Below are 16,582 nucleotides of genomic sequence, written 5' to 3'. Positions count from 1 at the left end.
TTGAGACGAATCCTGTAGATGCTTTTGATTTTTCTAAAATAAATAAATAACAACAACAACAAATGACAAAGTCACCGACGTGTCCGCAAAAAGTAAACATTTGGGTCGGGGTCCCTGCAGACGCCGGATTTTTAGACTAGCACCGGAGTCCTGGCGGGAGATGTGAGAGCGCTGACTAGCTGGGTGTTCAGGTCCCCAGGGCAGTGGAGCCGGACAGCGGGGAGCGCAGTCCCGGGTCACAGCGGAAGGATCTTGCCACTACCGCAGCGGCGAGAGGACCAGCCCCCCGGGCGCCGGCACCAAGGCTGCGCCGGCGCGGGACCAGCCCATCCTTCTCTCCACGAAAGGCGGGACTTGGCCCCGATACGGGGCGTGGCCTGCGACGGTGTCGCTCGGAGCGTGGGCGAGACAGGTGTTCCGCCTTCCGAGGGGCTACTTCCGGATCCGGTGGCGACCGCTGAAAGGGTCGAGTGACGCCGCTGAGTGTGGCGGCGTCAAGCTGGCTGTCGGGAGATCTGGTTGACTGGCGTCTCGCGCCCGGCGATGCTGGGGGGCGTCTCTGGGTCCGCGAAGCACGAGGCGGAGGGCGACGCGGCGGGGGCTGTGCCCGCGCCGCCCGCCATCGACTTCCCGGCCGAGAGCTCGGACCCCAAGTATGATGGTGAGGAACACGGAGTGCGGCGGCCTTCCCCGCCCCCGCCCCGGTCCGCGTTCATCCTCGGGGCCGGCAGGTGGCTGCGAGGTTCTGCCCAGGACCTGGACAAGTTGGGCTGGATCCGGGCCGGAACGGGGCCAGCGGTGCAGTGTCGAGGGCGGGCGGGCGGTCTGGATTAGGAGAGCTCGTATTGAAACAGTTGTCTGCAGCCCGCTCGATCGTTTCCCTTTCTGCTCCGCGGTTTTCCTCTGCGGGCTCGGGGCTACCGACGCGCCCGGCTGTTTTCCCTCTGGCTGTTTTCCAGCTCCTGAGCCCCGGGGCTCAGGTGATGCGGTTGAGCGTTGCAAACTAGTCTACTGCAACTTGGCAGACCCTATGCGCCTAGCAGTTTGGGTTGAGTTTTCATGGTAGCTTCTCTTTGTCTTTGGCTTTACTTTTGCTTAGCTGAAGAGTTCTCATAGTGAAACAGTAAGGGCATCATTCTCTTCTGTTAAGGAAGAACCCCAAGTTTTCTTGAAGCTTTTGGTTACTAGGAGATAGGGCGTAAGTTCTTCAAGTGGTTCATAAAGCGAGGGTGCTTATAACGTTGAGTCTAACCAGTTCAAAATATCTAATATATTAATGAAAGTGCAGTAGGCTTTTCAGTGGTAACCAGTTGTTTGGGCAGTTTTTTTTTTTTACCCCTTCTTTTTTCTTGAACATCAGGGTGATACCAGGAACTTTTCCAGAACTGCAGTTGATGTCAGAAGGGAGGGTGGTTTGGTGTGGACCGTTTACCTTATAACATTTGTAATTGCTTGAGACCTTGCAGACATCAACATAAGGATTTGTAGTGATCATGACAGCGGTATAATTTTGAGCAGAACTAAGATTAAATAGGGGCCCAAAATGGAGCGTATGATAGGTAGTTGTTTGCTCTACTTAGATATTGGATAACTATAAAAATAGTTTAAAAATACTTTAAAAGTTTCATTTTCTCAGTAAATATATTGATGGTGATAGTATAGGTATCTCTGTTCTGTAATCCAGTAGCAAAAAATATCCCAAGTGCTCAGAATATATTTTTTTTAGTGGATGAACGCATTGAAGAAAATTGAAGTATAGTTAATTTACAGTGTTGTGTTAATTGCAAGTGTATAGCAAAGTAGCTCAGCCATACACACACACACACACACACATATATGTATATATATTCTTTTCCATTATAGGTTGTTACAAGATATTGCGTATAATTTCCCATGCTGTAAAGTAAGTCCTTGTTTATATATAGTAGGGTTTATGGCCATTTTAGGGAGAAGGCAATGGCACCCCACTCCAGTACTGTTGCCCGGAAAATCCCATGGACGGAGGAGCCTGGTGGGCTGCAGTCTATGGGGTCGCTAAGAGTCAGACACGACTGAGTGACTTCACTTTCACTTTCCACTTTCATGCATTGGAGAAGGAAATGGCAACCCACTCCAGTGTTCTTGCCTGGAGAATCCCATGGACGCAGAAGCCTGGTAGGCTGCAGTCCATGGGGTCACACAGAGTCGGACACGACTGAAGCAACTTGGCAGCATGGCCATTTTAAAAATAAAATTGTGCCATAAATGAATGATTCATTGATTCAGGAAGGTTTTTACTTTGTGGTAGTTCAAATAGAGTGATTATAGAGAATATACATTAAGTTGAAGCCTGAAACAAATATTAACATGTTGCAGGGGATTTAAAGGTGCAAGCTGAGTTGTAAAGGTCTTAATTTATTCCATAAATTCTTCAGTTTTCACCCTTATTACTACCTACAATTCTTGATAAAGAGAAACAAAAGGAGACTGTGATAGTGATTTAGGTAGTCTCTTAACATAGGACGCCTGTAAGATAACTATTTTTTAAAGGAAAAAGTGATTTTTTCCCACATGTATCATATTCTAGTAGCTCGGTAATATGTAAAGCATTATGTCAAAGCCCCTGCTGTAAACAGGCAAGTCTGTTCTGTAACACTGTGATAAGGTTTTCTGCACACTGAAGATTATTCTTGAAGGGAGTGATCTTCGATAAGCTTCTGAAAATTTCCTTCTCCTTTGGTTACTCATGATACGGCTGTGTTTACATATTGCCTTTTCTTTCACAGAGAAAAAAGAAGCCTAGAATGTCCAGACATACACTGTCTTTTTATATGAAAGGTTAGATCTGTGAGAAATCCTAGTTTAATTTCTTGGTGTAAAAACAGAGTAGGTAGATGACTCCTCAGCAGGTGTCTGTTGATGTGAGGAGGTCACCGTGCCCAGCAGTGGTAGCATTAGAAAAGTCACAGTCTGGATGGAACCGGCGCCTGTGTCCTTCAGCAGCTCGAGTAGGGATTCTCCTCAAACCAGCATCATCCGTCTTTGATCAAAGTTTTTTCATGTTTTTTTCCCCGCCCCTGTGGAAAAGCTCAAGTTAGAAGGAGGGCCGACAGTAAACCTGTTGTCAGGCTCATTAATTTTTCTTCTCTCATCTGACACAGGTATTTCCAAAGTTTTACCTCTGATTAATCCTTCAGAGTCTTTAATTTGGATCATACTTTGCTCAGGAGGTTGAATCAGATGATTCCTTTCCTATTTGTCTTACTCCCCTCTTACATGGCAGAATTCTAGAACTCTTAATTCACACTGGGCCTGGATATTTCTTACTCTTTATGGAGAACTTGACCTCACCTTTCCTTTCAGCCCCATACCTCTTCTCTGGACCATAACTGAAGTGAGAGACTTTCAGCCTCCACCTTCATTTCCTGTCAGTTTTGCTCCTTCCTGTGTTTGGGTGTCTGTCCATCATCTTTTTAAAATTGTCACTTTCTTATCAGGTTCAGTTGACTCTGATGAGCAACCGTTTTTTTGTTTGTTTTTAATTAAAAAGTAGAATTTTCTTATCATAGAGGATAGGGATAAGGGTGTATAGAAGCAGAAAACACTCCTAAAAAGAAAAATCTCACCACTGTTGGCAATTCAGTACTTAAAATTTTGTTTTTCACATTATAGAGTATGTTGAAAAGGTAGAGAAGTCTGAAGAAGAAACTAAAAAAGCCAGGATCTCATCCCCCAGAAGTTACTGTTTGTGATTTCCATTTACAAACAGTATGTTTTGGTTTAGCTAGGGTCAACTTTTTGGGTGAATTTTGCATTTAAAAATATTTGTCAAAGAAAGGTATTCTGAATAGATTGAAGATTTCTATCACAGCCCAAGATAAGAGAAACCTAAGTAAGAAGGTAGGTGTTGCAAGAGGGCATCAGAGGGCAGACGCACTGAAACCGTACTCACAGAAAACTAGTTAATCTAATCACACTAGGACCACAGCCTTGTCTAACTCAATGAAACTAAGCCATGCCCGTGGGGCAACCCAAGATGGGCGGGTCATGGTGGAGAGATCTGACAGAATGTGGTCCACTGGAGACGGGAATGGCAAACCACTTCAGTATTCTTGCCTTGAGAACCCCATGAACAGTATGAAAAGGCAAGTGCTGCGATTCATGGGGTCGCAAAGAGTTGGACACGACTGAGCGACTGAACTGAACTGAACTGAACTGATGATAGAAACATTGTCTGAATAGGATAAAAGTTTAGAGAAAGCATCAGAAAATTTAAAGGCATAAAGGAAGGAGAGGGGAAGGTCCCGTTGACTCCCGTCTCTGAGGAGACCTCACTGCTAAGAATTTGCTGTTTTTGTTTGTAGTATTTCCTGAGAGGTGCTGTATACCACGTAGATGCCTAGACACTAGTGGTCAAACAGGCAGACTATAAACTGCTGCTCACTTGTAATCTCACTCTTTGTAGCTTCCGTCGATGTGTCATTGAAAGCACAGGGGGCAGAGACTTTTGTCTGTTTCGATCTTTCTATTCTTTTTGTGTATATAGATCAGTATAGCTATAAAATAAATATACTTTAAAATCGTGATCATAATAGTCTGATAAGCAGATTGCTTTTTAAATGTGAGCTTATATTAGCATTTTCTTGTGATAAATTAGCCTTTAAGAACGTTATTTTAAGATGATCACATTCTGGACTGTCATTTATTTAATCTTCGCTCTGTTGTTGGAAAATAGGATTGTCTTTTTTTTCTAACCATTAGAAATAACACAGGGTTTGACCTCTATTTGATATCTATATTCATAAATCTTTGTTAATACATGATTATCTCTTTAGAATAGATCCATGAAAGTAGGGTTTGGTCAAAGAAAACAGTTCTTTAAAAAGTTTTGATATGTTTTGCTAAAATGGTGACCAGAAAGGTTGTGTTGGTTTGTATGAAACTGTCTTGCCTCACCTTCATTAGTGTTACTAATTTATGTCCTGCTGCTTTTTCTTTTAATTTTTATTTTATTATAGTTGATTTACCAGATTGTTTTAGTTTCAGGTGTACCACAAAGGGATTCAGTTGTACATGTACAGATACATTTTTTTTCACTAGAGTTCCCTGTGCTATACCAGAGGTCCTTATTGGTTGGCCTACTTCTTTGACGTGCTACATTGTTATTTATGATTATCTTTCTGTATAGGGCCATTTATTGATACAACAGCTACATAGTATTCTATATATGCTGCTGCTAAGTGGCTTCAGTCCTGTCCCACTCTGTGCGACCCCATAGACGGCAGCCCAAAAGGCTCCCCCGTCCCTGGGATTCTCCAGGCAAGACCACTGGAGTGGGTTGCTATTTCCTTCTCCAGTGCACGAGAGTGAAAAATGAAAGGGAAGTCGCTCAGTCGTGTCCGACCCTCAGCGACCCCATGGACTGCAGCCTACCAGGCTCCTCCATCCATGAGATTTCCCAGGCAAGAGTACTGGATGTAACTTAGCAAATTTTCAGTGCTTTAAGGTATTGCCCTGATCACCTTGGACATAGGTATTTGCTGTTTTATTTCCTTGGTTTATCTTTCCAAAAGTAGAATTGTTGGGTTAAGGTTTGCACGTTTGAAATTCTACAGTGTATTGCCAAAGGTTGTAGACACTTACTCCTTGGGTTTGAAAGTGTCTAGTTTTCTGTGCTCTTAACCATACCAAGGATTCCAAACTTTAATTACCAATCTATGGTTGCCAAGGGGAAGGGTTTGTGGGAGGAATGAAGTGGTAGGTTGGGGTTAGCAGATAAGCTTTTATATATGGAATGAATAAACAAGGTCCTTCTGTATCACACAAAAGAACTGTATTCAATATCCTATAATAAACCATAATGGAAAAGGATGTTAAAAAATATATATATATGTATGTCTGACTAAATCATTTTGCTGTATAGCAGTAATTAACCAACATTGTAAATCAACTATACTTCAATAAAAATAAATTTTTAAAAAGTTACCAATCTGATAGCACTGTTTCCAAACTCTGGTCCTGTGGTTATTTTACTGTGTATGTGTTACACATGGAGAAGGCAATGGCACCCCACTCCAGTAGTCTTGCCTGGAAAATCCCATGGACGGAGGAGCCTGGTGGGCTATAGTCCATGAGGTCGCTGAGTCAGACACGACTGAGCGACTTCCCTTTCACTTTTCACTGTCTTGCATTGGAGAAGGAAATGGCAACCCACTCCAGTGTTCTTGCCTGGAGAATCCCAGGGACGGGGGAGCCTTTTGGGCTGCCGTCTATGGGGTCGCACAGAGTCGGACACGACTGAAGCGACTTAGCAGCAGCAGCAGCAGTGTTACACATACTCTAAGGTCCTCCGTTTCATAATATATATGTATTACTAGCTATGTTAAGCCTGTTTGAATTTTAACTGTGCTTCATTTTCTTACTAGTGTGTAAGAGCTCTGTATAAATAATTGTCGCCTTTTCTTTCTTGATACATACAGTACAGATTACTGTATCTGATTTTGTGATTCGTGTTTTAACTTGAAGATACCTTTATATAGAGACGTTTTTACGTGGCACATTTTCCATTCTTTTTCTTTCTCATACTCAGATAATAATTCATTTAAAATGAATAGCATATCGCCATTCATGCAGGTCTTTTTTGAGCCCACCTACAGGTCAGAGAGGAAATTGGTGAATGAACTCTCAATTTGAAAAACCTTGGCTCTTCCAGGACCTTCGGTGGTTTATAGAGATGCTCGGAGCAGAGTGTTTGGGATGGGGTCGATTTTGTTAATAGAAGGTATAGGGTACAATGGGCCCCATTCTGCAGAGTGTTTCCAGCTGATTGGGTCAGCAGCTTTTGAGAGTTTGAAGTGCCTCATCTTTCCTCCAACAGCTCCTCTTAGCAGGTTTCACTTGTGTTAACCTCTCCTTCCCATTCCTAGTATTTGAATCCTGGCTCGTCCATTTCTTTCTTATTATCTCTGGGACTTGTTCTTCCCTCCATGTTTCTTCACTTAATCCCTCTGCTAGGCTCATCCTGACTTGGTGTTGATGGTCGCGTGCCTCCTTCCAGGCTCCCCGTCACGTGTCCAGAACAGTTTCCTCCCTGTTTCCTGCATTGTGATTTTGGCCTATTAAATGATGTATTTAATAAACAGTGCGCGAGAACTTATGACCTTCTGCATTGTCAACTCAGCTGCCGGCTTGCTCTTGTTTAGTAGATCGAGGATAGGCTTGGGAGTCTGTCTGAGATGCCTGCTTGCTTGTTCCTCAACCTCTGAATGGGTCGGCGTCTGCATCTGTAAAACGGGAATGGTCACATAGGGTTTCGTGAGGACTAAATGAGATTGTGCATATAAAACAGCTGGTCGAAACGTATGTAGCACACACTCAGCATAGAGGTTCCGTCATTCCTCCCTTTCCTTTTCTTCACAGCCAGACTTCTGGTACCCCTGGCCGGAAGGAAGCCTGTTCCTGCTTGTTTGCTTGCTGAAAGATTTATTTTCCATTTATTCATCGCTACCTTTGCACACATCATCACTAACCAAAATTTCCTCCTTGCCTGCAGTGGCCTCTTTCTGCCAGTGCTTCCAGACTTGCAGATTTCAACTCAAAGCTCAATTCCAGATACTCTGTCTTTAACTCCAGTCCCCTAAAGTAATGTTTCGCTTTTTATTTCCTTAAATTTAAGTAGAGTCTTTTACTAATTAGCATTTGCTTTTTTTTCATTGTGAGACCTGCTTGTTGTCGTTCAGTCGGTAAGTTGTGTCCGACTCTGTGTGACCCCATGGACTGCAGCGTGCCAGGCTTCCCTGTCCTTCACTGTCTTCTGGAGTTTGTTCAAACTTGTGTCCATCGAGTTGGTGATGCCATCCAACCATCTCATCCTCTGTCGCCCCCTTTTCCTGCCCTCAATATTTCCCAACTTCAGGATCTTTTCCAATGAGTTGGCATTGGGTGCTCTTCCCATCAGGTGGACAAAGTATTGGAGCTTCAGCATCAGTCCTTGCAATGAATATTCAGGGTTGATTTCCTTTAGGATTGCCTGGTTTACCATTTCTTAAATTTTGTTTTTCCTGTTTTCACTTGCAGAATCTGATGTTCCCGCAGAACTCCAGGTGTTGAAAGGACCCCTGCAGCAGCCCACCTTCCCTTTTGCAGTAGCCAACCAACTGTTGCTGGTTTCTCTGCTGGAGCACCTGAGCCATGTGCATGAGCCAAACCCACTTCGTTCCAGACAGGTGTTTAAATGTCAGTAAGAATGAATTAACTTTGCTAAATAAAACTTGTACACATTCTATGTTGTTTAATGCCATGGGTCTGAGAGGCAGCCTGTGTCTAAAAATTTGAAATAAACCTTAATAATACATCTTGTAAATTTACTTTGTATTTTCCTTTGGGTAATTCCTTATGAATGTCATCGCTGGGAACTCCAAAAAAGATTAATCACCATAAAATTGGGTGTATCTGAATAAATAAAAGGTAGGTCTTTTTGATTTACAATGTGATAATTCATAGAGTTTTCGAAGATACGTGATGGTTTAGTTCGTGAGCAGATACATGAAAATTCCAGGTACTGATTCTGAACCGGTTCTTGACCAAAGCCCTGAAACAGTTGTGACCAGTTGTCTTGACCCTCTAGCTGGGTGTCTTACAGTTCACTCCTGACACTGTTTCCCTGAAGTTTGAGTCAGCTCCCGCAGTTGAAGGGCTTAGTCCACAAGACTGCCCTCATTTCAGATGCCAGTTGCAAGCAGGAGGTCCCTGGGTGCTTGGGTTACCCATGATTGTGGCTGACTTGGTTCCAAATTGGGGGTTCCCGTTGCCCCTCAGGTTTGAGAATTTGCTGTGACAGCTCACAGTGCTTAGGGAGACATTTTATCACTGGCCTTTCTAATGATGGTTTTCCACATTCTTACAGTGCTTTGTCAGACCTTTATCAAAATGGGGCTCCTGTCGTCCTTCACCTGTAGCGATGAGTTCAGCTCGTTGCGGCTACATCACAACAGAGCTATTACACATTTGATGAGGTCAGCTAAGGAGAGAGTTCGCCAGGTAAGCACTGAGAAATAAATGTACTCGGTGTATGACAAAAAACATCCTGATTTTAAGAGAACTATATTTTAAAACATTATGAAAACCTGATTATAACGTGGTGTTTTTTTTATATATAACAGGTTTAATATTAACTTTGTTTATTCAACAGATATTTATCGAATAGCTATTGTGTGTTAGGCTATCTTGTAGGAGTTGGGGTTCAATCCCTGCCCTCAGGGAGCTTATGTTCCTTGAGGAGGAGGCAGTAAACAATAGAAAAAGAAAGATACACGGGTTGTTAGTTGGTGGTGTTAAGAAGAAACATCAAGGAGTAGAGGGCTTAGAAAATGTTGGGAGGTGCTGTGTGAACTCTACATAGCGTGTCAGAGTGGGCCTTGCTGAGACGAGAGGCAGGAGCTGAAGTTGAGGACGGCCATGCAGAGGGGTCTCAACCTGGTCTTTGGGTGGCGAGAATATAGCTTTTTCATGAGTGATCTTTCAGGGAGAAATATCTTTAATTGCAAACTCTTAAGTGATCTTGAAAAAGCCATTGGATGGGTGGGTGTATTTTTTTAAATGTTAATTTGAGCATTTGGGAGTAGTCATATAACATTGGATTTTGGTAGATTCCTTATTCCATGAAATTTTCAAAATGTTTTTTAAAAAACAATTTTTTGATTTTAGGGTCCTTGTGAGGATAATTCTCATATCCAGAAGATCAGGTAAGTGTTGAGTAGTTTTATGACCATGTAAGAAGTAAACTGATTCAAAAGAAATCAGTGTGGAGAAGTAATCCTCAATTAATCAGAAATTAGTATTGGGATTCAAAATAATGTAGTTAGGGCAGTTCATGAAAGTTAAAAGCTTTTTAAGATTTCTCATTCTTTTTTTGACCCCCTCCCCCAATTCTTTAGGGATTCTATAAGCCCCGCCCTTAATTCAGAGCACTGACATCCAGTCCCTGTCAGGGGAACACCACTGAATTTCAACTTCATGTAGGAAATGCTAGTTTAAAACCTGTAATTGTTCTGAACCATTAAGAAATTTAAGTAGATGTGTGATTGCGGTGGTGAGGGTACTCCTGGACGTTGTTACCATCCACTGCCATCGAGGGTGCCAGCTGGTGCCTGCGACCTGCTGAGTACAGGTGGACGACCCTCGGCTCCTCCGCAGCAGAGCTCCTGTAAGACGTGCTGGTCAAAGCTTCTAGCAAATTTGGATCCGTCTCTTCAGTGCAAGCGTTGAACATGCCCGTCTCCTGAAGTTGATGTCAGAGGCTCTTCTCGACTCTGCACTGTGTTCCTGCTCCAGCTTCAGCAGCAGACATCCCAAGATGTGAGAGCTAGAAGAGACTTGAAAGGTGATCCCTTCCGTGGATGACAGATTATTCCAGGGAATCTGCAGTGGAGTCAGGAGTTTCTGGTTCTTGGCCCAGCTGCCATGTGCACGTCTGACTGACCTCTGACCCCAGGCTTGGATGCCATATTGTCTGCTTCCAGAACAAGGATCTTCACTATACATCGGGACCCAGGCCCCTCTGACATCTCCTGAATGAGAAGCGATATTTAATAAAACAGTTTAAAATTTGTAATTCAAAAAAAAGAAATTTAAGTAAATTTGTCACTGAACTCAACTAGTCAGCTGCTGCCTGTTAGTCATCTTTAGAATTCCTGTTTTAAAACAATAATACTTTCTAATTGGAATACTAATTGCTGGTAAAATACTTAAAATTAAGTTAAAGTTATCTCTGCTGTCTGTTATGCTATTGATTTGCTTATTAGCAGATGCTTTCTTCATAGAGAATGAAGAATTTCATTTTAGCTCATCCTTTCTAAATCATTACAGCTTAGTGATAAACGAGGTTTCTCAGGACAGTAATATGGTGAGCATGACCTATCTTAGAATGTTGTGGTTCTCATGTTTTGGTATTGACTGACTGGTTATGTTTAACTTTCAGAGCAAGGGAAGTAGCCTTTGAAGCACAGACTTCACGTTACTTAAATGAATTTGAAGAGCTTGCCGTCTTAGGAAAAGGTGGATATGGAAGAGTATACAAGGTGGTTTTCTACATATTCGTTCTGACTTCCTACTCTAAACAACATGTTGTATTTGAAGATGTTTTCATTCCCATTTAAAGTGCTCAAAGGAAATTTCCAGAAATCGTGTATTTTCTTTTATTAAGATTTGTCATTTGTTAGGGACGTGGGCAGGTTTTAAGTTTTTCCTAACTACGTTGGGTGATTTAGGGGGAGTCTGGAAACCTTTTGAGTTCTGTTCTATGGTTAATTTTTATTTAAAAATGTATTACTTGAAACAGTTATTTATGCTGCTGTTTTTCACAGAGCTTTTTTGCGAACATTCCCATTCTTCAAACATAGAGCTTCTAGGAGTTGGGCTCTCAGTCCAACTCTCAGAACCACGACATTCTCAGACTTGAAAAAGCTTTAGTCTGGCTGACTATGGCTGACTTCCCTCAATGTAGTTAAGAGGACTCACGTCTGTAGTGTAATTTTATCTCTTTGACTAGTTTGGATTATCTAAGGTCAAGTTGAAAAGAACTGTCTTTACTTAGTTGGAATTTAATGGTATAGTTTACTTTATCTTTTCATCTACTTTTTAGGTCAGGAATAAATTAGATGGCCAGTACTATGCCATTAAAAAAATCCTGATTAAGGGTGCAACTAAAGCAGACTGCATGAAGGTATGATTTAAAACGTTTACTTATTTTGAATAATTGAGTATTTAGGTCCTTTGGAAAGAGTTGTGTGTGTGTGTGTATTTGGCAAATAGTAGGTGGTATGGATTAACAATTTACTAAGAATGCGTTACAGTAAAATAAACATCAAGACTTAATTTTTTTATAGGCACTTCAGATTGACCACATTTCTGGGTCATTGCTGGGGAAGTTAATTTTTTAAGTAAACTGCTTATATAACATGTAACAGGCTTGTTAGGAAAAACACAGATGCTCAATTCAGGTCCAGCTCCTCCCTGACATGCTGGGTGGTCCTGAGCAAAGGACCTAGTCCTCTAAGCCACTTCTGTCTCTTGCCCTTGAAATAGCGGTGAAAAATATGGTTTATTTACCTTGGAGGGCTGGACTTGTAGGAATGAAATGAGAGAATGATTATGTATGAACCATGAGAAGTGTAAAGTACCATATGCATATAAGGTTTTAGTTGCTAAACAACTGCATTTTTCTCCCACAAAAGTATCCCCATCATTTTAAGATAGTTTAGATTCCTCGTACAGAGGGAACAAGTCATATTTGACACCATAAATATGTAACAGATTTGTCAGTAGAAGTCAGCTCTGAGTATGTTTCTTCTCTAGGTCCTGCGGGAAGTTAAGGTGCTGGCTGGTCTTCAGCATCCTAATATCGTTGGCTATCACACGGCCTGGATAGAACATGTTCACGTGGCCCACAGGCAAGGTGAGCGGCTTTAGGAGACACAGTTGAAGGGCTGGTGAATTTTGGCCTACGGGCCACATCTGGCCTGCCTCTCTTGCGCATCCCACAAGCTGATATATATATTTTTAAAGAGTTAAAAGGAATCAAAGGAAGAATATTTTGTAAAGATTATGTGAAATTCAAATTTCATTGCCAATAAGTAAAGTGTGAGAAGCCAGGGTCACAGGAGTGCGTCCTCCCCGCCGCTTTGGCACTACAAAGCAGAGTGGCATAGTGGCAGCAGGGCCCCCGGGGCCCACAGAGCCTGAAATGTTTCCTGCTGGGCCTGCCCAGCGCGTTCACTGAGCCCTCGTATAGGTGAACAGCTCTGTTTATCTTTCCTAAAATCCACCAGTCGTTTGACTCAGCTCGATGTATTTGCATTTTGCCAGAAGGTATGACGTTTTTATCTTGTAGTCTCATTTGGTATGAGTTACATTTCTTAGCACTGCCTTTGACTATAAATTAGAAAACTGAGCAGCTTTGAAGACTCTTCTTTTCTCTTCAGCTGATAGACTTTCTCTTCAGTTGCCGTCCCTGGAAGTGATCTCCGACCAGAAAGACCCCAGGTACGTGGGCTGCAGTACACGTTAGATTCCTGTCACCTCCTTGGGTTGCCTTTTGCAGCCAAGGAGCCCAGGAGTGTGTTAGACTTTCTTCTTGTTTATTTTCATTACAAAATGTTAAACTGTTTTCTTTCTCCTCTCAAGTGTTTCCTGTCAGTATTTTTAAGTAATTACTACTGCTAGACAGATTGGCTGTCTTTTTTGTTAGTTTACCAGTAAGATATACATACAGTCTGGAAGGAACAGTTGAGGTAGTACTCTTGACCTTTTTTAACATTGATTTTTATCTTTACTTTTTTTTCCCCCCTGCAGCACTCAGTGTGATGTTAAAAGTGATGAAAGTAACAGCTCATCCATTATTTTTGCCGAATTCACCTCAGAAGAAGAAAAATCCTTACGAGAACCTGGTGTTGAAGACAATCAGAATAACAGATTGGTGAACTACAGCTCCAGGATAGTCGCCAGAGATGCTGGTGACTTCGAATCATCACTTGAGCTCCACGAAAGTGAGGTGGCTGATGGATCTCCCAGACCCATTGCTGGGCGTCGGTTGCCGTTTCGGCATAACTCTGACCCAGAACAGAACTTCGCATCTACTGAGGAATCTTCTGAAGAAAACCTCAACTTGTTGGGGCAGACAGAGGTCGGTACCTCTCCCAGGACCTGCTGATCTGCTGTTTCCCGGTGATGATGGCGTGGGGCCCTGTGGCTAGATCTGGCGGCCCCTTCCCAGGCTGGCCCCCTCCTTGGCTTCTCCTCCCCGCCTCTCCCGTAGCCCTCCTGCCCTCGTGGTCTGCCTCTTTCCTCATGTCCCTCTGAACCTGCGGCCCTGTGTTTGGTCTCCCCTCCTTCCCTCAGTTAACGCTCGCCCTTTCCTTCTCTAGACATTTCATATGTACACCTCAGGGTAGGAAGTATCTCGCACGCTCTGTTTCTGTGGTATGTTAGCTTCATACTCTCAAAATGTATTTATGGAGAAAGATTTTCTGTCTTTTGGAAACTGACTTTAGAAGACCGTCCTAGCGGGGTCACCTGGTCATCTTTCAGGGTCTTATTACACTAATTAGGATTCCCCTGATAATGCTGGTGAGACTCCCATGTGCTCGAGTAACATGAACAGGGTCTAAACATAATCTGTTGTGTTGGGATCATAAAACTTTAGACACCATCCATATGTTCACATAGAATTAATTCTGGCTGTCCAGGAACATGAGGCTCTGTACATGTGTTTTCGATGAAGCACAAAATTTTGAGTAGGTCCCCCTGAATTTTAAAGGAGTTGAGTGTGAGGGACTTTTCATCAGAAATCCTTTCATTGCTCTATAATACATTTGAAAATCTTCCTGAATGGGCTGCAGTGAGCTTAATTTTTGCTTACTTTTTTCTTAGACAAATGGTTAATTTCCGTTCCAGTGAAGTCAGACAAAGTGTGTGTATATACTCTGGGGTAATCATAAAGTGGTGGAATACCATACAGTCAGTCTAACACACTATCTTAGCTTTAAAAACTGCATCTTGAGAGCAGACTAAACAGTTTTGGGCCCACGGCCTCTGTTACATTTGAGAGCTGCTTCCGTTTGCCACCTACCTGAGCCCAGCCGGGCCTACTCTCTGGCCACTCAGTGATGACACCCCATCTTCGGTATTGCTTTATTCCTCCCATCTCTTTCACTAGACTTCGGGCTTCCTGGGTAGGCATGTCTGTCCGAGCGCCTCTGCCCACAGCCCATAGCCCAGTGCTTGGCCTAGCGGGGAGCCTTTGTCCTCTCCAGATCCCTGTGAGCGTATCTGCAGATGGGAGCCTGCTCCGTGTCACCCCCTAGGTGCAGTACCGCCTGATGCTGCACATCCAGATGCAGCTGTGCGAGCTCTCGCTGTGGGACTGGATCGCGGAGAGAGACGGGCGGGGCCGGCGGAGTGTGGACGAGTCCGCCTGTGAGTACCGCGGGGCTGTCTCAGGGCCTAGCCAGGAGTGACAGGCAGGCAGATCGCCTTCTGCCTCTGGATGCTTGAGATTGGGGGGAAAAAGGAAAATCGCAGTTTTAAAAACAAGTAGGTTGCTTGTCAGTTACTCAGACGATAAAGAATCTGCCTGTAATGCAGGAGACCCGGGTTCGATCCCTGGGTCAGGAGGATCCCCTGGAGAAGGAAATGGCAACCCACTCCAGTTTTCTCGCCTGGAGAATTCCATTGACAGATTAGCCTGGCGGGCTACAGTCCACGGGGTCGCAAAGAGTTGGACACGATTGAGCGAGTAACATTCACTGTCATAGATACATAGTTTGCTAATATTTAAGAGTAATATAGTGGCTCAGATGGTGAGGAATCCGCTTACAGTGCAGGAGACCTGGGTTTCATCCCCTGGAGAAGGGCATGGCAAACCACTTCAGTATTCTTGCCTGGACAGTCCCCATTGGCAGAGGACCCTGGTGGGCTATAGTCCATGGGGTCACAAAGAGTTGGACACTACTGAGCAACTGAGCACACAGCACAGGAGTAATATGCTTGAATTTAGGTTAGGGATTTTAGGTAGAAAAGGTCTTTAAAATGGTTTTAAGGGAAAAAATTAAATATTTTAGCTTTTTAGCCTGAAAATGTGACACTTTTACAAAAAGAGACCTTGAAAGAACCGCTTACAGAAGGGTATGTAGTCAGAAGTTTGTCTCCCTCAAGATCCAGAGCAGCCCTGCCACCCCGCCCCGCAGTTCTAGCATATCCTCTAGAAATAACTCTGTTAGGTTGATGTTAGTAAAATATTACCACACTGGTCTCAACTTAGGCTGCACATTGAAATTACCTGGGGAACTTTCCAAAAACATGTTGATAAAAAAGAATAACTCTACAGTGGGAGAAGCCTGGCAGACACCCCCTAAGCTAGTGGTCAAGGTCAGCATCAACAGTGATAAGTCATGGTGCTAGTATGTGCCCTAGAGAGGAGCTGATGAGAAGGGCAGGGTGTCTCTGTGGTCTTCCTCCCCAGAGCCCATAACCCCAGTCTAATCACGAGATAAACACAGACACATCCCAGTTGAAGGACGTTCTACAAAACACCTGACCAGTACTTCTCAAAACTGTCAAGGTCATCATAAACAGGAAAAGTCTGAGACCAGAGGACCCTCAAGAGGCATGACAAGTAAATGTAATGTGGTGTCCTGGATGGAGTCCTGGAACAGAAAAAGGACATTAGGTAAACACTAGGGAAGTCTGAATAACCCGTGGACTCTTAGCAGGATCGCTGCGTTAATTACGACAAATGTACCAGACTGATATAGGTGTTGACAACAGGGAACCTGGGTGTGGGGTAAGTGGGCACTGTCTCCTCAGTGTGTCTGTCGATCTAAGGCTTTTTTCCAAAAAATGAAATCCTTTTCTGGGCCCACAGCAATAACTTTTATGTAATTGGTCTTGGTTAGGGCTTAGCCTTTGGTCTGTTTTGGGAAAGTTCTCTTGTTGATACTACCGTGTGGCCAAAGTTGAAATTCACTGTATTATAATAGATTATCAAAATAGGGGATGCGAACGACTTGATTTTAGGCAAAGACTCAACTAAGTATAATTAGTCATT

General features: G+C 43.3%; 1 protein-coding gene across 2 annotated transcripts in view; it reads left to right on the top strand.

The window, feature by feature from the left end:
* The first annotated feature begins 421 nt into the window (after positions 1–421).
* Positions 422–16,582, top strand: part of EIF2AK1 (eukaryotic translation initiation factor 2 alpha kinase 1) — a 26,980-nt gene continuing 10,819 nt past the window's right edge. Inside the window, exons 1-11 of one of the 2 annotated variants that reach the window (XM_070362399.1) lie at positions 422–661; positions 8,056–8,214; positions 8,885–9,018; positions 9,685–9,722; positions 10,958–11,057; positions 11,621–11,701; positions 12,334–12,433; positions 12,960–13,020; positions 13,330–13,660; positions 14,841–14,952; positions 16,097–16,204. In XM_070362399.1, coding sequence (XP_070218500.1) covers positions 544–661; positions 8,056–8,214; positions 8,885–9,018; positions 9,685–9,722; positions 10,958–11,057; positions 11,621–11,701; positions 12,334–12,433; positions 12,960–13,020; positions 13,330–13,660; positions 14,841–14,952; positions 16,097–16,204 — 1,342 coding nt within the window. In that variant the 5' untranslated portion in view covers positions 422–543. The remainder of the gene's footprint in view (positions 662–8,055; positions 8,215–8,884; positions 9,019–9,684; positions 9,723–10,957; positions 11,058–11,620; positions 11,702–12,333; positions 12,434–12,959; positions 13,021–13,329; positions 13,661–14,840; positions 14,953–16,096; positions 16,205–16,582) is intronic. The other variant, XM_005902929.3, reaches the window with a different exon arrangement.

Source organism: Bos mutus, chromosome 25 (genome assembly GCF_027580195.1).
Source record: "Bos mutus isolate GX-2022 chromosome 25, NWIPB_WYAK_1.1, whole genome shotgun sequence".
In the NCBI taxonomy this organism is placed as follows: domain Eukaryota; kingdom Metazoa; phylum Chordata; class Mammalia; order Artiodactyla; family Bovidae; genus Bos; species Bos mutus.
The sequence above is the reverse complement of the archived record's forward strand: the minus strand, read 5'-3'. Positions and strand labels throughout refer to the sequence as shown.